General features: G+C 39.4%; 4 protein-coding genes across 8 annotated transcripts in view; 2 read left to right on the top strand and 2 right to left on the bottom strand.

The window, feature by feature from the left end:
* Window positions 1–661: 661 nt before the first annotated feature.
* On the top strand, window positions 662–6,336 carry LOC136261025 (transmembrane protein 41B-like). 2 transcript variants are annotated; one of them, XM_066054989.1, is made up of 8 exons: window positions 662–781; window positions 2,130–2,209; window positions 2,273–2,405; window positions 3,260–3,388; window positions 3,479–3,572; window positions 3,621–3,725; window positions 4,806–4,944; window positions 6,047–6,336. In XM_066054989.1, exons 2-8 carry the CDS (start codon window positions 2,170–2,172, stop codon window positions 6,214–6,216), a joined length of 810 nt encoding a protein of 269 aa, XP_065911061.1. In that variant the 5' UTR covers window positions 662–781; window positions 2,130–2,169; the 3' UTR covers window positions 6,217–6,336. The 2 variants fall into 2 exon arrangements, with proteins under 2 accessions (XP_065911061.1, XP_065911062.1); XM_066054990.1 differs by having other exon boundaries at window positions 685–822; window positions 2,112–2,209.
* Window positions 6,337–7,764: 1,428 nt separating this feature from the next.
* LOC136261013 (protein starmaker-like) lies at window positions 7,765–18,091 on the bottom strand. Of its 3 annotated transcripts, XM_066054975.1 has the most exons (15): window positions 17,941–18,091; window positions 17,832–17,867; window positions 17,663–17,778; window positions 15,741–15,954; window positions 15,136–15,369; window positions 14,756–14,805; window positions 14,453–14,548; window positions 13,576–13,709; window positions 13,235–13,305; window positions 12,931–13,035; window positions 10,813–12,108; window positions 10,156–10,758; window positions 8,766–9,064; window positions 7,938–8,198; window positions 7,765–7,888 (listed from the first exon to the last, which is right to left on the bottom strand). In XM_066054975.1, the coding sequence occupies exons 1-15, from the start codon at window positions 18,017–18,019 to the stop codon at window positions 7,859–7,861; spliced, it is 3,624 nt and encodes a 1,207-aa protein (XP_065911047.1). In that variant the 5' UTR covers window positions 18,020–18,091; the 3' UTR covers window positions 7,765–7,858. The 3 variants fall into 3 exon arrangements, with proteins under 3 accessions (XP_065911047.1, XP_065911049.1, XP_065911048.1); XM_066054977.1 differs by lacking the exons at window positions 15,741–15,954; window positions 17,663–17,778; window positions 17,832–17,867; window positions 17,941–18,091 and adding an exon at window positions 14,881–15,008 and having other exon boundaries at window positions 15,055–15,171; XM_066054976.1 differs by lacking the exons at window positions 15,136–15,369; window positions 15,741–15,954; window positions 17,663–17,778; window positions 17,832–17,867; window positions 17,941–18,091 and adding an exon at window positions 14,881–15,110.
* On the top strand, window positions 18,046–22,972 carry LOC136261015 (uncharacterized). The gene is made up of 2 exons (XM_066054980.1): window positions 18,046–19,072; window positions 21,874–22,972. The coding sequence occupies exons 1-2, from the start codon at window positions 18,131–18,133 to the stop codon at window positions 22,846–22,848; spliced, it is 1,917 nt and encodes a 638-aa protein (XP_065911052.1). The 5' UTR covers window positions 18,046–18,130; the 3' UTR covers window positions 22,849–22,972.
* Window positions 20,270–26,844, bottom strand: part of LOC136261016 (uncharacterized) — a 15,328-nt gene continuing 8,753 nt past the window's right edge. For both annotated transcript variants that reach the window (XM_066054981.1, XM_066054982.1), the window contains 2 exons: window positions 24,456–25,745; window positions 20,270–23,117 (listed from right to left, as the gene is read on the bottom strand). In XM_066054981.1, coding sequence (XP_065911053.1) covers window positions 22,970–23,117; window positions 24,456–25,745 — 1,438 coding nt within the window. In that variant the 3' untranslated portion in view covers window positions 20,270–22,969. The remainder of the gene's footprint in view (window positions 23,118–24,455; window positions 25,746–26,844) is intronic.

Here is a 26,844-nt window from a genome sequence, read left to right as displayed (position 1 = left end):
CACCCCAAAGAAATCACACATACACATAAATATATTTACATTTACCTAAGTATTCACAGAAAGTGACCTCATTGAATTGTCTGATATAAAATAAATACAACATGTATACACACCGTATTACAATAGTGTAACTACCCGTAATGGCATAATAGTACAATCACAAATCTGATGTCACTTCTACGCTGATGTTAACAATAGCATGATATTGTGTAGTAGGGTCACTTGTCATTATGATCACCTCAATGCCATTAACCTGATAAAACACTGGTGCTTGATCATCTGTTGAAGTGTTTGTTCCCCATATTGTGTGCACTCCATTCCACTCTGTAATACCTTTCCATATTTCTTTGTCTAATTTCAACTCATGTTCCAGTTGCTTTATTCTTTGACATATCATTCTTAGCACACTGCTTACAGCACTGTCATCAACCTCGTACACTGGTCGAGTAACTGGCTCAGGCATGTGGTGCTGAGTCATCTCCCGTCGACCTCTATGCTTTCCCTTAAACTTCAATCCGTCAAGTTTGCCATAGATATCTTCGATACATTGTTTAACCGGTTTATCAGTTGTGTCAATATTGCTTGGGTCGTTATCAGACTCTTCTGATGAACTATCACTATGATCCATCAGAGAGGAGAATGCCTCGGAGGAGGTTCTCTTTTCGCCTTCAATAACGCCTCTAAAATGTACATTAATTAATTAACTTGGTGGCGCTTGTACTTGAAAAACGGACTGTTAAAGCGTTATAGAACGTGCTGTCCTGGAAAATGTTTACATAATGTATGTGAATTATCGGTAGGGTAACTACAACAAGTTTGTTATTATTATTATTATTATTTAGGCCACTCCAAGTCATACCTTAGTTTCTGATCACTCCCAAGCCTACAAATGGATGCGGGCGGGCGGGCGGATGATCAGGACTATAGACTCTACTGTGACAATATACTGTATGGTATTATTATTTGCTCAATTTAGCAAATTCATGTTGATTTTGTTTTTAGTCAAACTTAACCAACAACATAAGTAGTTGTGCTTCGGCAAAAATGCACTAGGAAAATCGTTGATGGATCATGGCTAGCTATACACTGATGTATAGCATTTAAGTATATTTATTTATTTATTTAGAATATACTATAGGAGATGTTTTGTTCATGTAGCTACTTATGCTTTCCAAGTGATATAAATGTCTCATTAGCTATGTCAGGAAAGCATTACTATGACTTATAGCTAAGTTGTTCAAATGATCATGATCCAAAATGAAATTTAACTTCTATTTTCACATCAGAAATTCTTCATTCAAATGTGAAGTCTTAGCCCACTAGCTATGCGTTTCCAGCCTTCTATTCAGTAACCTTGAGAAAAGTAACTGTCAAAGTTTTGAGTCATTGAGTGCTCCAGGCTAGTGTTTTTTAGTGATCATCTGGGAATGTTTAAACTATAAGGGTTCCTACTTGCCAATCTAATTTTAGTTATGGAAAAATTTAAGTTTAAGCTCACCAAATGTTGCTGGCTTTCCATACCCCTGTAGTGTTCAGTGATAAGGAATTTGAAGTTACTAGACTAATCATTAGAGGACTACATTTGAATTATAAAGTTAAAGCTACGGCCCATCTGCACATGATGGGCTAGTGGTTAATGCTACTGAAATTACTTTGGTTACAGAAGCATTAGTAACAGTTATAATCTGAACAGCTATATAATCAAGGACAAAACTAGCTATAGTTAGAAACATTTTATTAGTGTGGCATATATACCTAATATTAGAGTTAAGAGTAGTGTGACTGCTCTATTGGAATCCTTGACTGCTCTATTAGAGTATCTCGATCTTTTGCAGTAAAAAAATAAGTGTCTTGCTGGGTCACATGCACTTAAGCACCTGTAATATTAATCATAGTCCTCATAAACTAGGGTTCCAGGTTTACCATGCGGGCGGGTGACCAGAAACTAAGGTTTGACTTGGTGTGGCCTTATCTGATTTGTCAAAAAAAGACAGGGTGACACCAAAAGGCAGAGCCTGTACGAGGGTGTTTCCCTAGAAGATACAAAACCAAAAACGGAGGGGACAAATACAGAGTACAAAAAAACAAGAAAGAACACATACACATTGTTAATACCGGTAGTTCGGCAGAGAGACGTTCTAATGAATAAGCGCCCTGAAAAAAATATAAATGGAGAAGACCCCGACATTAGACCATGAGATCGTGCCCAGTAAGTATTTGATGGTATTTTGTACAGTCATAATTATGGATTTGTTTGTGGTTTAACATCTAGACAATTCCCCACCCCTCCGGGGTAACGATGACACACTATCCAGTCGTTCAGCAACACTGCTAGTATTAGTAGTGTTCATAATGTCACTATTGGGAATGGTGTGGGTGTTTGCTCAGTTCCCTGAATTGGATGAGTATGTGTGTGTAGTGTACGTGTGTGTGTGTAGTGTACGCGTGTGTAGTTTACGTGTGTGTAGTGTACGTGTGTGTGTAGTGTAGGTGTGTGTATAGTGTACGTGTGTGTGTAGTGTACGTGTGTGTGTAGTGTACGTGTGTGTGTAGTGTACGTGTGTGTGTAGTGTACGTGTGTGTAGTGTACGTGTGTGTGTAGTGTACGTGTGTGTGTAGTGTACGTGTGTGTGTAGTGTACGTGTGTGTGTAGTGTACGTGTGTGTGTAGTGTACGTGTGTGTGTGTGTGTAGTGTATGCGTGTGTGTGTGTAGTGTACGCGCGCGTGTGTGTGGTGTACGTGGGTGTGTGTGTGTGTAGTGTACGTGAGTGTGTGTGTGTAGTGTACGCGCGTGTGTGTGTAGTGTACGCGCGTGTGTGTGTAGTGTACGCGCGTGTGTGTGTAGTGTACGCGCGTGTGTGTGTAGTGTACGCGCGTGTGTGTGTAGTGTACGCGCGTGTGTGTGTGTAGTGTACGCGCGCGTGTGTGTAGTGTACGCGCGCGTGTGTGTAGTGTACGCGCGCGTGTGTGTAGTGTACGCGCGCGTGTGTGTAGTGTACGCGCGCGTGTAGTGTACGCGCGCGTGTGTGTAGTGTACGCGCGTGTGTGTGTAGTGTACGCGCGTGTGTGTGTAGTGTACGCGCGTGTGTGTGTGTAGTGTACGCGCGTGTGTGTGTAGTGTACGCGCGTGTGTGTGTAGTGTACGCGCGTGTGTGTGTAGTGTACGCGCGTGTGTGTGTAGTGTACGTGTGTGTGTGTGTTATGTGCTTGTTGTGTTTGTGACGATAACATACGTAAGAGCACTTTATCATTATATAGGGAAGACACACGACAACTTAGGTTACCTAGGGAAATAAATGATGCTAAGGATCTTGGTCGTCTTCTTTCTAAATACAAGGACAGTCATTATTACACTGTTCTGTCATCCTACTTCCTCACTTATATATTGTATCCTTTGTGATTTGTAATTACCAAAGTATTTGTGGAGTTTTGAAACTCTTATTTACAGCAATGCTGTTTCCTTGACAATTGGTATAGTTTACAGACATTTGCCATACCAGGTAGCATATTTCTCAGTATACTATCAGGATTCTTATTCCCTACAGTGTTAGCTCTATCTCTAGTGTGTACTGTAAGTGTGATCATCTATTGATTTGTGTGGATCACTTTTCAAACACAGTGTTCTGGTATTGGTGCAACATTTTGCTACTTGCTGTCATCTCTAATTGGTCGAGGTCTTGTCAGAAAGTATATACCAGAAAGAGCGGAGAAATGGAGAGAACAAGTTAGTTGTGTATAGGTAACTATCCCAAAGTGATAGTTTGAGAGCAGTTATAATTATGGTTTACCCCACTTTTAGTAGAGCCAAATAGTTATCCTAGTTGTAGTGTTACTATCTAATGTAGCTCTCAGTAAGCTATGCTGATATTAGTAGGGTTGTGTGATGGAATATTGCCCCATCTCTTACAAGACTACTTGTGATAAAATTATAACTCAGGTGACAGTGCTGTAAATTATCACACATGAAACACACTGCCACTACTGGTATATAGTGAGGTAATATCACCAGGGATTATCTCAGTTAACACAGCCCTAGTTATTTCAAATCTAGTACAGCTGTAGACAGTGCTCACTAACCTATAACATTATTACTGACTGATGGATATATTCTAATAAAACATTCAATGGCCAATATAATAGTGTTCTTTAGTAAAGTACTTTCTGCTATAGAGCGGTTGTATGTGATGTCACAGATGCAGCATTCAACTGAAGTGTGTGGCATTTGTTACAGTCAGTCGGTGCTGCTATTGTAGAGTGACTAACAGCCAAACTATGTCACAGGCTTTAAGCCTTCTCACAGGTCCCTAGTGGGATAGCATTCACAGAATGTCGGTGTTGATAATTGTCTGTTATCAGGTACTAACATACTGTAGTGGTTGGAACATAGCCTGTTTGCTTTCTGGCTGCATGATGAAAATAGCACATATTCGCTCACGCATTTCAAAACAGGTCCACTTATTAGTTGGTATGACAACGCTAAACTAGTTTCTTACTGTGTCAGAAGAACTGTTTTAACACAATAGTGAACCTTAATAGGCATCTGGCTTCGTAACTAAAGTCAGAAACCAAACAGCTGTACTCTCGTCCTAGTATTAATAACTCATGACAGGTGAATGTAACACTAGTGGTTAAGTTGTCCATACTTGTGCTGTGGCAGTAGATTCAAATGTGCATTTTTATGCATTGTGGCAATGGATTCTTGCCACACATTTTTCTAAGCGTGTCTAATGTAATTACGCTCTATTAATGTCCTTTTATGGCTGGTTGTTTATATGCTATTAATTTCATGCACTTTCCTAATAAGGTATCCAGACACAAGGATGATCTCATCAATTACATCATCTTCCTGAGGATGACTCCATTCCTACCAAACTGGTTTATCAACATTGTCTCTCCTGTGATTGGTGTTCCCATAACACCCTTCTTCATCGCCACAGTGATAGGTAAACATGTCTTTTATGAATGTAGTGTCTTGGTAGTCCAAGCAACATAGCAACATTCCACACCATGTATTAGCAGTAATAATATGTGGTCTATTATGAAGTAATAGTGAAGTTGCTTCTCATAATTATAGGGACAGTCTACATACTAACACTAACATTTTCTCTGCATTTTTTTTGCACACTTGCACACTTTTTGCACACAATGGTGGAAAATTTCAGTAGAAATTCTATAAACATTCAAGTATGTATATGACTGATAAAAGGTGATCTTTGACATGTACCGTCACCTAATAGTTATCCTATTAGTACATTCAATAAGTGTAATATACTGTAATTCACAGTTGTGTTATTTTCAAACAAATACAGACAAAGTAAAAGACAGTTAGCTCCAGAGCTGGTGGCTTTTGGAGCTTGCAAATACAACAAGTGATGACTGTCTATTACTAAACAGCCATACTTGAACACCTTGATAATCAGGACACTATTAGTTGGTCCAAAGGTGTCCATGTTACACTGGAACCTGTTAATGTGCACACTTGAGGACACCTACATAATCCAGACTCTTAGTTAAGGTCCCAAAGTATCCCTTAGTACATAAGCTGACTTGGACCTTGATAATCAGGACAACATTATTGGTTGGTCCCACATATTATATAGTCACTAGGGCTGACCAATGCTGCCATTTTAGTATCACGATTGTACTAATCCAACTATTCATGATACCAAGAGTTAATAATAGTAGGGAGCCCTCTCTACTGTTATTAACTCTTGACGATACTTCACAATACTCAATCACATACATATTGTATTGTTCAGTATGCCTTCAGGTGCTACATGACTGCCACTATCACCCTTGTTAACAGTTATTGTAACACATGCTTTGAGGTTAATGTAATGATGTTCACACCTCCATGCAGCATTAATTCAGTTAAACAGGTAGATGGTACAAGGATTCTGTACAAATGGTTTTTTAATGGCACTAATGCACAACATAATATCACAATAGTTATTAACAAAATACCACGATATCAATACTTCCGTGATATATTGCTAAAATGATATTGCTCAGCTCTAATAGTCACCTATCTTGTTTTTCCTGCAGGAGTAGCCCCACCCTCATTCCTCTTTATCAGAGCTGGGACAACACTTTATGAGTTGACAACAGCAACAAGTCACATCTCTTGGTTCTCGATCGGAATGTTAGCAGTGCTGTCCGTCCTGTCCATCCTCCCAGTATTGTTTAGGAGGAGACTGAGAGAGAAACTAGACTGAACCTCTCGGTATACTTGTAATTAATTTATTTATTGTAAGTGCTCAGTTAAGCCAGTAATTTGTATATAAATATTAAACATGTAAGAGTATATTTAGAAATCTTGTTTTCTCGATACTAAATGTTGTCAGCAACCATAGTACCACAAGGATAATGACACATTTATTTCTATTAGCATATCATATAATAACATGTAGCATTGACTTGGAGAAAACATCCTGACCATCTGGCAGACTCCTGTAAGCATTTGTGAGCATAAATTGGATGGTTGCCTCATGGATTTTTTTCTCCTGTCTACCTCAATAGATTAGTCAATGGACATCTTACATTGTTATACTACCAGTGAAATACTCTAATAAAGCAGTCAGTGAAATTTAGTTCCTGAAAGTCTGAAACCAGTTTAGACTAGTTTGTGACCAGATTTGCAAAAAAGGAGTCTTCCACACATCCAACCATATCTTCAGTTGGAAAAAGCTAATGCCTTGAAATTTAGTCAGTAGTGAGTACCAACATAGCTTAATTGATGGAGAAATGTCACTTGAACACAAAGTCATGGTCTTCCAAGTTCATAGAATTGGATGTGTGTGGAAGATCCCTTTTCACACAAATCCAGTCACATTTTTGGGATTTAATTATACTCAAGACAATTGAGGACACCCAAAGGGATCTAGTTTATGATCATGTCAAGGGATCAAGTTTATGATCATGTCAAGCTACTAGGTTGTGTTTAAGGTGGTCAATAAGGGGCAGACCTGTTGTCCTTAGTACAGAAGTTTCTATTGTGTCACTAATCTGTTCTAACATTATCAACGTACCTTAGTGACCACCCCACCTTAGTGACTACCTTATTATGGCTCTAAGGATAACACAAAAGTTCACAGAGTAATTGTGTTTACAGCAAAATTAACTGGTTTTCTGTACTCAACACACTATTCCTTGTTGTAGTGATGGCATTATATCAATAATATAACAAAGTTGCTCATCATGTTATTATACAACTGATGAATATTGAAATCTAACCGAGTATATGCAACATCTGCAAAATATCTTACACTAATAAAAATAATTGTTTATTTAATGTGGAAAATATTTTTATTTACAATGTATTTTGCAAGTTTTGTTATTTCTATTATCCAGAAAACACCGTTCAGTGTGTACATACCTTTATATTGAATACTGTCTAGTACTTCTTGTTGGCCCCTAGTGGCTTATAGATGGTACTGTGAATGGGGGTCAGTCTATTTGCTTCTTACAAGTATCTCAGCTATTGCTCAGTGTTAATGAAGATCAAATACCAGAATAATTATTCCGTTACAATGTGTTAAATTTCCCGCACTAAACAGTTACTGTACTTCAGACAATAGTATCATCACAATAGTGTGATGTTAACCAGTTATTGCAAGTTGAGTAACTGGTATGTGGTGTAGTGTTAGTAGGACTGGTTGGATTGTGTTACTATTGATCAGTCATGATTACTAACACAACCTCATACCAGTTATACCAGTTACCCCAGTCACCACATACACTAGTTATTGGTATAGTACAAAATGTTAGGTGGTATATTAAGTGACTAAAAATAAAATTAGTAACAAACAGTACATTATTTCCTTATAAGGTGCTAAAGGTGTAACTAACAGTGTATGGTCACTTTCTCTTTGACTTGTCAGATTTAGCCTGTGGCATAACATAACACTCAGTGGATCACATGATCTAGTACACTCACCGAGCTATCATCCTCCAATTGATGTACACCACTTGATGATGCAGTAGGATAGTTCTGTGCTTGTGCAGCGTACGCCCTCGCTGCGTAGTTGTAGTAGGATGTACTGTCGTATTGGTTGCCATAGCTACTACTACTAGCAGTGGTGTTCCCATACGGGCTACCATAAGCCTGGTACATCCTAGCATAAGCTGCAGCCTGAGGGTAGTTAGCGTAGTATTGTGCAGCTTGTGCTTGAGCTTGTGCAGCATAATAAGCATATGCCTATGGAGAATAATGGTAACAGTCACCTCTTGAACAAGATATACGGTGGACCATTTTTAGCTACAATAAAGAGTTTGTCCTGTTTCAGAAGGTAAACATGTATGAAACAGACCAAACTCTCTTCTGGCCCAAATATGTACACGAAAAAGCTTTTTATGACTTGGTAGAACAACCTTCTTAACTCTTACACCTGCAAGAAACTTTTGGGGAATGAGCGTTTGAGCAATGGCACATACAGTAACGTTAGGTAGGATAACTTAATCTTTATAGCCTAAAAACTACATATTGATTAAAAGTCTGTTCACTGGGCTACTTGGAGAAGGTTACATGAACACTAACAAAAAAAATTACACCTTGCTCACACCATTCTAAGTATAACTCTGGTTATTAAACTTTTTTTTTTTTACAATACATTACAATACATGTAGAAATAATTTAAGTTGGATTAAGGGTCAAAGAAAAAGTAGTGAACAAGGGAATAGTTAAAAAGTAGTGAAGACATTAGGTTTAGGCTCCCTTTGAAGACATTTATGGTCACACACCATATACACAAACCCAAGATCTCACCTGCAGATAAGCAGAGTAACCCTCACTGCCAGGTGAGGCTTGACTGTAAGTGGTACTTGACCCTGAGTAATGAGGGTTACTGGTTGCTGTGGCAACGACACTAGTGCTTGGAGGAGGTGGAGGGGGCGGAGATTCCTCTCTAGCAACCACCGGCTTCATTGATTGGCTTGTTTTGCTGGCAGGAGGTGTAGATGGCTTTCTTGGCTCCTCTTGTTGTTTTTGAGGTGTTTCTATTTGTGGGTGTGGCTGTACAGTCTCTGCAATCATTGGTTGGGTTTCAACAGCAGATATTTCAACAGCTACATAATTACACAGAAACAATAACTAAATAAAGAGAAATTCTATATGACACATGGATCAATGCAATACACAGGACCAGCAAAGACAGAAATATAAAAGGAACTTTGTCAGACTTTCTCTCAAGGTATGCAGAGTCAGAGATACAAGCCTAACTAGTCAGTCAATTCTATTTTATAAAACTGTCAGGGAACCTTTGACAGTATTTTGTTGGTAGACGATACATCATTTCACAGTTCATAAGTTCTACCTCAAGTGATTACTATTTTGATTAGCTGTGCCAGAATTTTGGCAAAAACTGGTGAAGGTTAACAACCATAGCACAATGACCAATGTGATACTAACGGGGAACCAAAATAGCACTATAAACACAAGTATTTTAAATTTTTTAGGAATTTTAAGTTCAATTAGGGATTAGACCAAAAAGTAGGGAAACAAGGGAGGTTGCCTACAGATACACTAGCGGACATTTAATCCCTAATGTTCGCTAGTATATCTGCAGGTGTAGGCAATCTCCCTTGTTTCCCTACTTTTCCCCCCTATGATCCCTAATACTTGTTTGTTATTATGACTGGTGAACCTGTGCATACTGCATAAAAAGAAAGAAGAGCACATCGATGTTTTAGTCTGAATGCATGTCCCAGCTATCAATTACTGACTCAAAAGTGAAGTGGCCATTACACTTCCCTTACAGCTATATATGTTCAGCCCACTACACAACGCTACAAAAGAAGGAGAAGCTTATCAATCTAGTTAGCATGAAAAATATTGACGATTTGATTTGTGCATGCCCAACTATCAATTGCTGACTCAGACATGGCCATTACACTTCGTTTTTCAGCTATATTCAGTCCATTTCAGTGTTACAAATGAAGAACAGTACTACTGTACTGTATAATCATCCTCAAATATCCGTCCCAGACAATAGTAAAAGTGCTGAGATAAGTGAATTATTCAGATAAAGCTAAAGTCCATACTTTGTGAAATACTAATAGAATATACACCTGTACTCAAAATGGCCTTTTCCAATTTTGAATAAACGAGGGTTGAGGGTCTACTGTAGTCACAATGTATAATTAGTAGTCACGGTTACCTTGTGCTTCTGTTGTCATGACAACCTCCTCCACCATTTTACTTTCATCAGTGAGATCAGGTGATGCTTCAATTTCCATGGCTTCAGTGGAGATGTCTGCTGCTGTAACTACTTCATTAACAATAGGGGATTCCTCAATAGCTGGAGAACTATCTTGAGGTGGATGGGGCTCCAAAAGAGCAGCACTGATTGGTTCCTTTTCCTCTATCTCCTTAGACACACCAACAGAAGGAGATAACTCAGCATGAAGGCTCTGAACACTTTCATTGTTTGGTTCCTTGTTATGTTGAGATTTTGTATCCTTGTCAGATGATGTCTTTGTTGTTGTTTGTTGTAATGCAGTGTCCTTCACAGTCACCATTGTTTGTTTGTTTACTTTCTTCTTCCCATTGTCATCATCATCATCTTCACTAGATGATGATTCACCGGAAGACATGGTGAAGCTGCTACTACTGCTAGAACTACTACTGGAGTCTGAGCTGCTGTCTGATGAGCTGTCCTCATCATCATTGACCTGTTTGACTGGTTGTGGAACCTGTTGGGGCACCTGCTGGTCTTGTGATTCACTGGTGGATGACTGAGTAACCATGGTTACCTGATCACCTACAATAATCATATAGCACAACTACCAAGGTCAATGATAACAACACTACTCACCACTATCAGTTGTAGATGATGGCTGATCAGTGGGTTGTGTATCTTCCACCATCTCAGGCTGTTGTTGTTTTTGTTCCTGTTGTGGTGTGTCTTGTTTATGTTGTGTTTCTTGTTGTTGTGATTGTGTTTGTTGTTGTGTATCACATTGTTGTTCTTTGTCACTATGATCACTAGTTGTTGGTGATGACTTCTTTGTCTTCTTAGCTGCTGCTTCAGCTGCCATCTTCTCCTGTAGTTGTTTAGCCTCTGCAATCTCCCCAGCTGAAGGAAACACTGGCTCCTTACGATCATCCTCATCAGGGAACCATGTTGACAACTCATTAGTTTTTGATGGCAACACCGGACTTGTGCTTGTCTTGGGTGGCTCCTTGGCAACAGTTGTCATAGTTGCTACTGGTGATGATGATGTCATTCCCCATCTACTCTTTAACTGACGTGTGAACTTCAATGACGTCCATCTTGGTTGTTGCTTAGTGTCCACACTAGTGGTTGTTGATGGTCCCTTAGTCCTCCACCAATCCTTAGTGTCCACCTCGTCATCATCTTCAGCTTCATCGTCTGCTGTAGACCCTCCTCCATCTTGATTAGTTGCTGTATCCGATAGCAATGGTAAAGTATTGTCTTGTTTATTGTTGTCAACAGTATCCATGGTAACATGTTTATTATTTTCAACAATCTCCATGGAAATGTGCTTGTCATCATCAACAACCTCCGTGGCAACATCGGTCATCTCAACCTCTTCTGGCTCTTGATCAGTGGTTTCTATAGTAACGGTATTACCCTCAGGCAACACTTCATCATCAACAATACTGTCAACACTATCAAGTGATTGATCATCAGAGGTCAACGAGGGCCGCTCCACTATTACCCAGTCATCATCTTTACCTGCTGACTTAGTGGACATCAATTCTTCATCAGAATCTGTGATGTTGCCAGTTATGATGTCATTATTACAGGATGTAGGTGGGGCTACTGCAGCAGCTGTGACATCACTATCATCATGGTGATCACCTGTTGTAACATTGTCACCTACACTAAGATCACCTGATCCAGTTATGACATCACTGCTGCTAACAGTTGGTACATCAGATTGACTATCATCAGTGGTGGGCAGGGCTTCTACTCCAGAGTACAATTCTGCAACAACATTTGAGGCATTTCCATTGGTCAGTTCACTTGTAACTGGCTCTGATGTAACCTCTATACCAGTGGGTGTGTCCTGTACATTAGTAGACGTGGCTTCAACTTCAGCAGGTATGGCTTCCTCCTGAGTTACTTTTGTAGTATCCTTGTCTCCTGTACAAGGCAGAACAATATTATCATATGAAGTATATAGAGTAAAATATCAAATTTAAGAATACTTTAAGTAAAGGTAAAACGAGAAATCTTTGATGATTTCCTTGTGGTTAGTCAGAGCTTTAAATTTCACATCACTGGTATTCTGTAACTTCAGCTGCTAGGGCTGAAGCTCCAGATAAGTACTTCTTCGGTAATGTAATTATACAACCAAGTACTAATAAGAAATGTGGTCAAAATTACATCATAAGTAGGCATAGAAATGTAAGCATTAATCCACCGATGTGTGCTTCATAGCCATTTGCCGTTTTGTAGGTGACCATGGTGGCTTAACACTACCAGTGTTTCGCCTGCTTGTCAGGCATTGGAGAGAAGGTGCTTGCAAGATTGTAAGAAGGGTGGAAATAAGCCTGTTGTATTGTATAGTACTGTACAATCAAGATGAGATACTCTAATAGAGCAGTCAACACACACTTAGTTGCTAGAAACAGTCTAGTTCTCTACCCCAAATACTGTTTACAAAAGCTAAGCTCTGTGTGTCAGGCTTGCAAACTTGCACAGATCGATATACTTTAATAGAGCAGTCACTCCTTAATATAACAGTCAGTTTCATATTGGTATTGCTATGTATATTTTATTCCCTTGAACAGTGTGGTAGCTACACACTGTATATGCCTTGCCCTGTTGTTAGGTTGTCATGTTGGTACGTACCATGTACTTGGTTGTATGTGACGTGGCCCTAGTAATAATATTTAAAAAGAATTTGAATACTGCACAAACATGTGACGTTTGACACACTCAGGCTATCCATTGTCTACTTACCGTGTGAAGGTATTTCAACTGTTACATCTTCTGCAGACATGCTGGAGGAGTGGTTTGCCATACCCACCAGTTGATCCACTGGCTCAGTTGGTTTACGACTAATCACTATAAACAATACCATATAGTGATAAGCTAGTTTATTATGGGGTAACACAAGCCCACTTGAACTGGTAATGGAAATATGTAAGGTCCTTATCGCTACTAAAATATAAAGGATTGTTTATCTCTCTTGTAGTCTCAGGCAAGTTCCTCAGAGTAACACAACCTGGGATTCCCTCTTAATTCAACACACATCATGACATACCTTGAGGTGTAGGGTAGTCCCATCTGTATTCTCCAGTCTGGTCGTTATGGAAACAGTATTGTCTGGCTTGTCTGTACAGAGAACAATTGACACACAACCTCTAATTAATGCCCATCATATTACCCCTATTTTAATGCACACCAACAAATTTTTGGCATCATTTCAAGCCAACTTGCATGTAATGTAGCTCATTCCTAAGGGCACACAGTTTATCACAAAATGTGACACAACCAAATTATCGGCCAAACATAGAACCTTCCACTGACTGTATCCTAGCAACAAGCTGGCTGATACACTAACAATAACAAATGTAGCCATAGCAACACAGCTAACACACCCACCCATTCCAGAAACACGTCCAGCCTGTTGGTGCCACTGAGATGGCGTATGTGTCCAATACTTGACTGGCTTCTTGTAACTTCTCTATCAAATAAGCCTCGCTAATGGCCCCCGAGTTGTAGTCCAGTATACGAGTCTGTAAGGAATGTTAACGTATTAGTTGTAACTACAGCAGTACCACTAGAGTAATATGGATACCCTAGGACCAACCAAGTGTTTTGATTATCAGATTGTCCTGGATACTTTGGGAACTTAACTAAGTGTCTGAATCCCTAAAGTGTCCACATTAATGAACTCCAAAAGCAGATTAAGTGAGTGGCTTATGAGTGAATAATTTTGCGAACAATGATATATGGTATAAACTGAGCGCTACCCATCTGCTGTTCTACGATAAGTTACTGTTATACATGTCAACAGGTTTTACACAACATTACAGAGCACTTTCGATATGAAGCGATGAACTGTAGTTCAGCTTATGTTACACTCCACCATCGTAGGTTGATACAATGTATCATTGTTTGCAAAATCAATCACTCAAGAGCCACTCACTTATCTGCTTTTGGAGTTTTTTTTTTTTTAACTTGTGGACTTAGCAACAAGTGAGGATGAAAATGGTTTATTATAGCATTGTAGCAGCACGGTGGATAAGGATCATTACAACATAAATATTTAATGGTTCATGTCATGAAGCTGCAGAGTTTATTGTGATGAAGTCCATTTTGTCAACTATGACAGATAAGGTCCATTCAATAATGTTTCTACAATATAGTAGGTGTCACAGCTTTTGGATAATGTAGCACTTGGTTCTTAGCTAGGAAAGCAATGTACAAGGTTTGTGATGGTTCTGGGATACATATGACATGGACACATTATACTCACCTCATACTGGATGAGCACTAATTGGAGTGAACTGATACCCAGTTTGGATGCATTTAGGATCTTCAATTTATCAGACAGTTCTGTGGCCATGTGTTCCTACAGTAACAAAACGGGCAAACACACACCCACTCACAGCATTCACTCGGATAACAAGTTGTCCCACCCACAAACCACCTGTGCCTTACCTTTTCCCCAGCCTACCACCCAGTATAATAGTGTTGACTGACGTCTACACACACGCATGCACCAAATAATAAGAAGCTAAACTAAGTAGACGTCTGATCACAAACTTAACCAACTTACAGCATTGACATTCTGGTTATTATGGGCACCAGCAGCAGGATCATCCACACCTAAACAAGATAAACAAGTTTACAACAAGTTAAGTGTCACCACCTTCCTAAGCTATTAGCTTCATGAGTACTTACCTGTGACTTCATTTGGGGTCATTAGCAAGCTTATTTACAAGGCACACGTGATATGAGGCACTAGAACAAATAAGCACCATAGCAAATGACCTCACCTTCGAACTATGGTTACTCTAATTAAAGATCACCTGTGATTTGATTCCAATTAAGGTTCACCATTGATATAAAACTTACTGGAGAAAGCCGCTTATAATTTACTAATGGTGCTAACTTCTAATTGAAGTACACCGCATGGTTAATCATTTACCAACCTACCTTCATCAAGCCGAGGACGTTTCACTTCCATGGCTTCATCCAACAAGTCATCAACATTTTCTGTGGCTTCATCCTCCATTACAGGACGTTTCCTTGATGGAGCATCCCCTACACTGTCTTGTTCACTAGTCGGCTCCTTGTTGGGAGGGACATAATCATCTGGTAACTGGGGACCATATTCTATTGTTTCTTCTGATGGAGCCTCATCCATAGCTGATGAACTGTCCACTTGATCTGTAATATACATGTATGACATATACCACACATCCTCACTGCACGTCTGAGCCTCCCCACCTAACCAAGTAACCTATTAACAAGCCTTTTATATTAGTCCAAGTGAAATGACCCCAGTAGAGTGGATAGGCCACAGAAAATGTGTCAAGACCTGACATTGTAGAAATATTAACCACCCAATGCAATTAATAACTAAATACCAATCCACTAATCAGGTTTAGTTGGTTTGTACATAGAATAATTAAAATTTTCTGGAACAAAGTATAATCAATGTGATATTATTGCATCGTGTGTGATAGTGAATTTTCTACTATCAGTCAGCATTAATACACACAACCTTAGCACACACGCACGCACGCATGCACACACACCATTGTCACTAGCTCCAGACAACTTCATCACAGTAGCATCACGAGGTAACACCCAGCTGGTGATATTATCCTGTTGGTTCCAGTAGTAGACATGTTGAGTGTTAGGGTCCAGTACTTCATGCCACACACCCCCAGTCTCACCCTCACTAGCTGTATTATCTGTACTCACTGTGGTCCCTTCTGTGGACAAGTTGTCCGTCATCTCTGTGAAATTCTACAAGTAGAATAACCACCTTGTACATCACAGTATAAGGTATGTACCATACTTGGGGTCAAATACATGAATATTTGTATTTAATTGCATTTAAATACAAAATTTGAGTAATTTAATTGTATTTGTTGTTTGGAAACCAGACGCATTTGTATTTATAATTACAAATACTCTCCTGATCTATTTAAATACTTAACAGTTACTTTAATAATGAATCTTTGATCATAAGTGATGTCATTTGAATCTCAGTAGTACAAGAGATGCAGGCTAACAGATAAATAAGATTTGATGTTTAATGGATGCAATCAATACACTTGTACATGTATAGAGCTACAGGCTGTATCCTTACAATTAAATAACAAGTAGTTATTGTACAGCATTCATAAAAATAAAAATAATGATATTATGTGTATAGACTAGAAGGTAACATGCGTACAGTGCAGATAGACAATTAAGTAGTTGAGTCATTGGAAGACCTAATAACAACAAAGTATTTAAAATTGTACTATATAAATACTTCAGAAAGTATTTGTATTGAAATACTGTCCTGACAAAAAGTATTTGCAATTGTATTTTATTTCCAAGTGTGTAATCATAACGATTGGATTGCTTTTTTTTTACAATACCGATACCCACAATACCACTGGAATACACATTTCATATCTAGCAGAGAAATATCAGGTGTTCCTGAATTTGTGGTAGTGCATGAGAAAACAGACAGGGGTATCATTTAAACAAGAGAAATATAGCTGCCCACATCCTATAAGCTCAGCTGTTTACAGTTGAAAAGGATCTTTGTGGTAAACAATTGGCACATATTATCAATGTGTCAAATGGTGTTGTAAAAGTGGTTGAGAAACTGTAATAACATTTTGTGTAGATAAATTGATGGTTCTTGGGGAAGAGAAACTGATAAGGGTGCCATCCCTAGGAGAATGGCCATGGCTGAAATGTATACTAAAGCTAGTTTTGTTCAGGCACTGATAAACCAATACAACAAACACAACCACACCACACAATAGCCTCATGTAGTCAGACCATTAGAGATTAAAAGTACCTGTTCCCAATTAGTCTCAGTGGCCAGACCCTTTCCATGCAGCCACTTATCAATTGGAAATTATAAGCACTGCACTACAAGGGTCTAGAATAGTTCACGTGCTAAAAAAACAAACTACAATCCCTAGTGGATGGGAAGTGTGAATTGACTCATGCGATCCCTTAATTGCCAAAGTAGTGCAATTACTGAAGAATGAGCTGAAGGCCTCTGGGGATGATGACTATGGACCTGGGTTGGTTTTGCCTTCTACCTCCCACTGAATCTTCAACAAGTACGGTTGAACATAGACAAACAAGCTCAGTTTATCTTGATTTACAGGAAAAGCAGATCAGAACAGACTAAAGATTCAAGGGAAGACCGTAGCATTTTGTATCTTAGGTGTTACCCAATTGTCACCAATAACGTGTTGAGAATTTTTAAAAACTATTCCAGCTTGTAATGCCATGCTTACAATTCACAATAAATAAGTGGTTGCATGGAAAGGGTCTGGTCACGTGAGACTAGTTCCCAATATGCTAGACTAATCACACATTAAGAGCTATACAAAGTATTCATGACAACAGACTAGTACCCAGTCAAGAGTGTACAATGACAAGTGGTATTGCATTCGTTTCTTGCAGCTCAACAAAACATCATGTAGCTAAAATGGCTTACCTGCATAAATTGGGCCACGTGGTTTTCATTCATGGAGTCTTTGGTCTCTTGTTTTCCCGCCACTTTCTGCTCATCTGTGTCGTACTCACCAACGAAGTTATCTAGAGGGTTAGCCGCTGTATAGTAAAGATAGGAGTGAAATAGCTGAACACCACTCGTACCGGCCTACCTGGGTGTTTGAACTTTTCTTGGGAAATAGGGGCAGCTTCAGTAGGCATTAAATAGAACAAGAAAGGTAAGTGTACAACTTTAAACACAAATACGCTATGCAAACTTACGAAAAGGATTATAATCTTTCGCTCCCTTGTCAATTTTTATCTGAGGTTTACGTCGTGAAGGCTTCGCCTTCTTGCCCATGCTGTGCTGACAGTAACCGTGACACGTGATCGTATACACGTGATCTCTATTTGCTAACACACAGTTACTGTAGGCATACTTATAATGCTGTAGGCCAGGCATGCTGTAAGTATGGCGAGCAGTATGGCGAACTCCACCTCGAACCCCACAGAAACGTATGGGATCACTGCGCTGCGTATGGACGATATATTACATCTCAAACGTGTCAAGATCGGAAAGGTGATTGGCATGGGTGCTTTCGGTACCATGTTACGCGTTACACACGGAGAAGAAGAATATGCCGCTAAGAGAATGAACGAATCGCTACTTGTAGAGAAGTTTACACTTCGCTCTTTGAAGGATTTCTGCAGGAAATGCGTCCCTATATTCAATCTAAAGCGGACATCATCTGGAGTGGACAACGTCGTCAAGTACATAGGCATTTATCAGGATGACCCTAATGCGATGCCTCTATTAGTTATGGAGTTGATGCACATTGACCTGAGGTACTTGTTACACGTTCATAAGGACACCATCACGTTCAGAGATGAGGTGAATATTGCACATGATATTGCTACAGGTCTAGACTTCTTACATTCTCAAGTGCCAGAAATACTTCATAGAAATCTTCATGCAAACAACATATTACTGGACTCATCGTTCAGAGCTAAAATAGCTGATTTAATGAATGTCAAGCTAATTCCTCCAGAATATATATTGAAGAAGGAGATCACATCAATTCCAGGTCACGAAGAATACCTGCCTCCAGAGATATTTCGGGATGTCCGATCATATACTGCCAGCAGTGATGTGTTTTCTCTAGGTGTGCTGATATTAGAGATCCTCACTCGTAAAGCTCCCAGACCTGTCAGGAACCTCAAACAACCTGAAGTACAACGTCGCAAGTCTGACCTGTCTCTAGTAGCAGAGGATAATGTACTACTTAGAATTGTGTACAGTTGTATTAAGGATCATGAGTCTGAACGTCCGTCAGCTAAGGAAGTTAGTGATAACCTGGCAGAAATTAAGGAGACCCTCCAGTATGCTGTGTGTGCTTCTGTTGGAGGAGTGCAAGTTAGTGTGTGTGTGTGTGTGTGCAAGCGCACGCATAATGTACATAAGCATAATGCATACGTGCGTGTGCATCCTTACTGTGGGTCTGACACACTACTAGTTGGTTGCATGACCATTGGAAACACTCCTGCCCCTGATGACCATGTACTGGAGACCAAGGGTTCCTTTGCAAGGCATTACATCATGCTTACAATCTTGATCATTCTGTTTTGCAGGAACACGTACTAGGTCATTGACCAGACCTTGGGTTATCCACTCTCCTAGGTGTTTGCTTACCTGGCCAGGGCTCAACCCGGAATATTAACCTAGAGGGGGCGAAGTAAGTTGCTTTGGATTCTAGGGGGGTCTGGGGGCATGCTCCCCCAGGAAAATTTTGTAAATTTAGGTGTAAATATACTCAATTTTGGTGAAATTTTACTGTGATGCCATTGAATATTAACCATTGGATTATACAACTTTGGGATCAATTAAACCTTTCCATTTCTCAAGGCTTTAGGTATAAACCTGGGGGGGGGGGAGCAATAGCTAACCCGGGGGGGGGGGGGGGCGTGCCCCCCCTAGATTAACCCCCGCTGGCCACAAAATGTGCTCCCTAGCTAGGTGGATAGCCTCCTAGTAACAGTGTATGTATAATGTTGACGTGTTAACGTGTAATGGTATTAACACAATGGTACTAATGCTTATGCACACATCCACCCACTGCTAGTCATCACATGCTAACTATTTTCTACCACTTCTTGTTAAATTATACGGGGTGTATTTTACATTTTTTGTATAGTTGCAATAACACAAAAAGACCCACAGATATTTCCTAGTATGTCCTTATTATGGAAAGTCCTCCAGTAGAGAGTATTCATATCATTTTGGTAGGTACAGTACAATCAAGTCATCATATCACTATAGTGATGTGTGCCTGCAGAACTTATGCCAGCAATGTGGTAGTTACAGTATATGGTTTACACTGTTCTTTGTGATGATGGCAAATGTGGTGCATTCATAAAGGGTAACTTCCTGTGAATCCCACAGCTCGTATAGGAAGTGATAACATGTTCAACATGCCATTGGTGAGGTGTACTGGCATACACTGGAACCTGTTAAAACACTAAGGACACTATTCTCTATAGTGTTGTTTTAGTATGGAGTTTTAGTTATAGTTATAGTTAGTTAGTTTCGTCAATAATTTTAGTTTTAGTAATATCTTTCTTAATTCCTGTTAGTTATAGATTTAGTTTTTTTTTATTATTTTCTGTTTTGTTTTGTTTTAGTTTAAAATTATTTAGTTAAAGTAAAATTTCTAAAAACCTTTTAGTTTTAGCTGTACATAGGAAAATCTAGTTATAGTTTTAGTTATCTTTCCCATTTCTTTTTAGATTTAGTTATAGTTTTTGTTAACTAATACATATTTGTCTTACTAAAAGTACACTAAACAAACTAGTCCCAAGGTGTCCATATTACACTGGAACCTGTTAATGTGGACACTTGAGGACACCTACATAATCCAGACACTTAGTTAAGACCCCAAAGTATCTAAACTGACCTGGACACCTTGATAATTACGACACCTTGATAATCACAACGCTATTAGTTGGTCCCAAAATTCCAAGTTGTGCTCCCAATATACGTATAGTTAATAGTGCTGAAACGAATAGCAATTTTTACTATTCGAATGGTTGTGAACAAAACAAGCGAATATTCAATTATTCTTTAAGCTTACACTTCTATTGAATAAGTACAGAAACCTTTGTTAGGGAGCAAGGTAAAGCCTAAGAGTTAACAGAATTTTACAGCATAGATACATCACTTCATTCATAATCTTAAGTTTCAAGGTTGGCTTTTCCATCTGAATACAGCGTACAAAGTGCTAACGATTATTCAAATAGTGTATTAATGAATCAAATAGTGTCATGCCGACCAAATAGTCTAATAACCGAATAATTATTTCAGCACTAGTATAGTATATGCCCATCACAGTACTGTATGACTCATGAATCACATTCTGGGGGCATACAAACGTGTTTATATTGAAACAGCCACTCAATTTTCTAATCTTCTGATGATCATGACACCACTATTCATGAGATCTTCTCACAATATGTGAGTGAGTACTGTGTGACTCCTCGTGTAGGTAGTGTCTCAGCCTGCATAACAGTAAGGATGGGTCTGTGTTATTGAACTCTGGAGTTATGTACGTCTGTAAGACTCATGTCTATGTTACTGATTTCGCACTATTTCTATATAGTGTTAAATAATACATTGAATTTCCTTGTAAACAAATGATAAAGACCAACTGGCCTGCCTCCATATATTTCACCTCTGAAAGAGATCAACCACTTTACCACTTTATTGTAGTAAAATTATTGATTCCAAGTGTTAGTTATGATGTCATGGCCATTTATGGTATCACTTGTGAAGTATTTTAGTCATGGATATTGGAGGGTACTGTAACATCTTATGGTTTAATCATAACTAAAAGTTCATAATATTTGTATGGCCCATACAAATATTTGGTCATGCTCAATTGAGGACACTACCTGTGATTGTCATAACTCATTAACATCTTTTGCTACACACATACTCTTAACATGTCAACTGTGTAGTGTGTGTGCCTAATTATGCATAAGTGGTATGGGCTCCTGGTAACAAATTATAATTTTTATCATGTCCTAGTAACTTTACTTTATTTGGTCATTTCTCAGTATATTATACAATCGGTACAACCACAAGAGTTAACAATAGTCTATTAGCTGTTGGTACAACACCAAGTGATGTGTGTATTATCAGTCGTCCTTTTCCCCCACCAGGCTAATATCAGTGAGCTGCTGTTGACTAAGAGGTACAAATTAAAATGGGAGAAGACCTCGACCATACCAGTTGGCATGTCTGGGGCTACAGCCCTCAAGTCTAGTGATGGTAAAGTGTATATCGGAGGAGGATGGACAACTGAAGCAGCCACCTCAACATCTATCTCAGTCTATGACCCAACTAATGATTACTGGACCAGTTTGCCTCTCTGCCCTGTCCAATATGGCTGCCTAGCACTGGTTGGCAAGGACAGGTCATCCCTGATTGTGGTCGGTGGTATCCTAGCAACAGAGTGGAAGACTACAGACCTGGTGTTTTCATGGGAAGCTAAACATTGGACCGAAGACTACCCAGCCATGTCCGTACCGAGGCTCAACCCAGCTGTAGGGGTATATGCTGGACGATACGTGTTGGTAGCAGGGGGGCTAGGTCGGGACCACAGTCTGGATACTATTGAAGTACTGGATGTTGAGAAGAGTGAATGGCGTGTGTCTGATCTTAAGTTACCTCATGGTTTACAGGAAGCTAAGGGCAGTGTTTGTGGTGACAATTTCATAGTGATGGGGCAAGTTCGTGATGCTACTGATAATGGTGGGGTTAGTGATCAATACTTTGACGAAGAAGTCATCTTCTCTATACCTGTGGGGGCCATTCTTGGGGAATCCCCTGGAACTGTGACAACACTTGCCCCACCCCCACACCGTTACTCTGCATTAGTACCCGGAGTCAACCCACCAATGTTGATTGGGGGAAGTACCAACAATGATAATGAATTGCCTGGGGTGTTTGTTTATGACAGCCAGACCACATCCTGGGCACACGTCGGCACAACAACTTGTACCAGAGTGCAACCAGCTGCTGTACCCCTGCATGGTGGAGCTATTCTGTTGCTAGGTGGCGTTTCCAAGGCAACCACCCTGTCCAAGGAGACTGCAATACGTGAAGTAGAGACTGGATACCTAGAAAACATGTAGTGTTGCTATTGGGACAATAGATATTATGTGCTATAGACTGTAGGAAATATTCTTAGACATTTTGATAATACAATTACACAGTTACACATTATTTACAAGTCATTAATAATTACTATTGTTCTCACTTTGTGTGAGCGGGTGGTACAGAAATATCACCAGAACGCAGTACTGTAGCTTCCTTGTTATACAAGGTATCCATACCAGTGAATATGTCACTAAGTACGTCTGTTGATGTTTGTCCTTGACTTTGATGTGGTTTGTAATTCAACCTACAAGAAATTACACTTCATGTTTCAATTGCACAAGCAATGAACTACATCACACTTGTATACAAAAGTTACAAATGATATTTATTGTCTCGTTTTATTTGACAAGTGTTCCACAATACAACTATATGATACTGTTGATACAAATATTGACTATTCATTTTATATTAACTAAACTTGTTTGTATATAGATCAGGGGCTTCCCAAAAAGAGTGGTGCAGCACCGCTGTACACAAAATTCTTTTGATGTGGTAAAAAGAATGTATATAATTACAAATAATTGACAATTTTACCGCTCTATTTTGTTGGGTGAAGAGTTCATGGTTATGAACTTTTGGTATTAATCTGTAAGCTAGAGCTATGAGTGACTTGTTCTATCAATTTGTGATAAGTAGGTGCTACTCCGTGTTCGTGTGTCTTTTATGCTATACTATTTCCAGCCCATTGTGCTCAGAGTTAGGGTAGTTACTAGTTACTGTACTTTTACCCCATGTAACTTAGTTACATTATAGTTACTTTTAAAAATGTAACTAAGTATCTATAGTTACTTTCATGTATTATAAGTTATGCTTGTTCATTAATATGATTATTTTGCCCAGAAGAGAACCATATATAATAATTATAAGCACACTTGCTGAAAATAACGATTCTGTAGCCATTTCAGCTTAATTTAAACAGTTACGTCTGTTGCTCAAGCTGAATCATGAAGAAAAGTACACAGAAAGTGTCTACTTAATGTGGCTGTAGCACAAAAATTGAAGTGCTCTTTTAAAGTTTAATTAATGTTAACTATAGTTACAATGTAACTAGTTACTATTGTAACTTAGTTACTTTTCAGGCAGTTGTAACTAGTTACAAAGCAAGTAACTAGTTACGTAACTTAGTTACACCCAACTTTGTGTAACATCAGACAGATATCAACCCCATCTGATAAGAATCAGATTATTGATGGAGTACTCTGAATTTGGTATTTATTTACATTCCTGTATAGTGGGATAATATCACTTAGAATGGAGGTTATTGTCACATTGTCCAACCCAAACAATTCATGTTGTAGGACTGGTATTGATGATCTCACTGCTGTATCACTAGTCTCTGTAATTTTATTAGCACAACATACTTCAGTGATTATGATGTAGAGTTGTAAATGTTTGTGTGACCCAGAAAAAATGCACACAAAAATTAGTTTGAGGAAAGAAAAAGAGGAATGCTACCTGCACCCATTGACACTACACGTATACACTGACACTACACGTACACACTGACACTACACGGACACATAACATAAAGCATCAAGAGTAAGCATACACTACACATGAATATAAATATAAAAACACATACTGTTTCACAGGGGCAGTAGAGGACACAGCTGGATGTCTCCTAACTGTCATCTCCAGTGGGCTATATGCTGTGCTCTTGTGACATTCTATCATTTTATCATCCCACCACACAGGCTGTTGACTCTTCTCTTGTACTTGACGAGCTATGACATCATTTTTTGGTATCTGGGAATGTCTTTTGACTGTACTCATTTGTCTGGCTTCCTCTAGTGTCCCTGTTTGACAACGAGCCTTGACTAATTGTCTTATTCTTAATTGTGGTGTATCATGCACCACTCTTGGACTGTTTGCTGCAGTACGTGCTCTCCTAGCAACACTGATAGGAGGTGTCAACTCCAGGTTTGGCACTGTTGCACGTGTCCTTCTTGTTTCTATAGCCACACCTCTATTACAGGATGCAGAATGACTGCTTGAGGGTACAAATGACTCATCATTTGAATGCCTACGGATTCTCCTAACACGTTTTCTCCTCAACTTTCCTCTGCCCTTTCTGCGCCTCTTGATACCTCGTGACCTCAGTTTAGTCACCTTTTTAGTTTTTCTCATGGTAAATGTTTTGGCTGATTTTGATTGGTGCTTCACAGGGCTGACACTACTAGGGCTGGATGATGACATCACACTGGCTAATATGTCATCATCATCACGGGATAGTATACATGTCACTGCAGTATTGTTACCAGTTGTTGTTAATGAGTGAAGCCTGTGGGTGTTGCTGTGTGCCCTCAGGCGACGTTTGATGTTGTTACCATGGTTACCATCAGATTGTGTACTGTTCAGCGGAGTATAACAACCAGTGTCAGTAATGATGTCATTCTTTATCAAAGGGGAATTCCCTGAGTGATGACATGAATATCTCAGTCGACTGGAAATGGGGTGTGAGGCAATATCACTATCATTGTCACTAGCAGTCACCACAAATTCCGGCATGTCACTACATGAAGTTGATGTGTCAGGGTCGGTTGCTATGGCTACAACACTAGATTGATCCTCTTCAATGCTACTATTCTGAGATATGGTGACATGATTATCATTATCATATGGCATTTCATAGTCTTCATCATCTTCACTAGAAGAAGAGCTAATCCTAGTTGTCCCTGAACTTCTTCTCACTACATTATGATGTAGTGGGGTGGTGAAGTCTTCATCTTCACTACTACTAAACAGGTCACCAATATTACCAGCTGAGGTTGCTGACGATGACAAGCTGTTGATTATTGGCAGACATCTTGAGCAATACCATGACCCGTCTGGTATCTCAGGAAGAGGAGGAGACAGGCAGTAGGTGTGGTACCTTTAGGAGACAATAACAGAATTAACCTTTTTGTTTCATATGTAACATTGAAACTTAATTAGAACCTATATTATGAGTACACATGTTATTGTACGCAAGCGCATGTAATTTTTTGGTGTCCTTTGAATAAGAGTGAGTCCTTGTGGTAACTAGAAATGTCTGACAACATAACAGTGGAGGTCCTACCGAGATCAGCTACAAGAATAGGTCACCAGTATTGTGTTACTGATAAACGGATCACAGATTTTTTATGGAACCACAACGTGTGAGTTTACTGCCGATGATGTCAGATGAGGAAGAGGACAGCATACCCGTCGGTCACAGACACCCGTTAAACTCAAGAAATTTGAAGACAGTGTGGATACAGCAAATTGCTCAGGCATTGGAGTTACCAACCTCCGCCTCTAGTTAAACAGATGATTGAAGGAAGACTTGCAGACCTTCATTATGAGGCGACAAATGTTCAGGTAGTTGTGCAGGGTAAGACTGATGAATTTGCTATATTTTTGATTGTGGTATTATTAAATTAACTGAACAAATTAATGCACACCAAAGTCACGTGACAAGTGATCACACAAGTAACGTTAGTGGTGTACCACCAGCACAGCTAGTCCCGCGTGGCCAGACTACTTTTTTCTCTTTGTCATTGGGTAGGGAGAAAAAAGGGTCTGGTCCGGTTCGAATCCCACACTCGTCTTGACACTACCCGGATAATTGGGTAGTGTTAACCAAAGAAACGTGATACATCAAAGACGCGAGCGGCTACTATTTAAAGATATATCACGTTTCTTTGTTTAACACTACCTAATTATCCGGATAATGTCAAGACGAGTGTGGGATTCGAACCGGACCAGACCCTTTTTTCTCCCTACCCAATGACAAAGAGAAAAAAGCGGTCTGGCCACGCAAGACTACAGCACAGCATGAATCCCCGGGGATCGAAGGTTAAGTTGCTTCACTGTTAACTGAGTTGGAGCATGCAACCACAAGAATTTCTAACCTTGAGTCTGAATTAGTTTCTGCCACTATGGAGATCACATCGTTGAAGTCAGCTCTGGACAAACAGCAGCATAAATTGAAGTGCCTGTGTGGCGAGAGA

This window comes from Dysidea avara, chromosome 7 (assembly GCF_963678975.1).
Source record: "Dysidea avara chromosome 7, odDysAvar1.4, whole genome shotgun sequence".
Lineage (NCBI taxonomy): Eukaryota > Metazoa > Porifera > Demospongiae > Dictyoceratida > Dysideidae > Dysidea > Dysidea avara.
The sequence above is the reverse complement of the archived record's forward strand: the minus strand, read 5'-3'. Positions and strand labels throughout refer to the sequence as shown.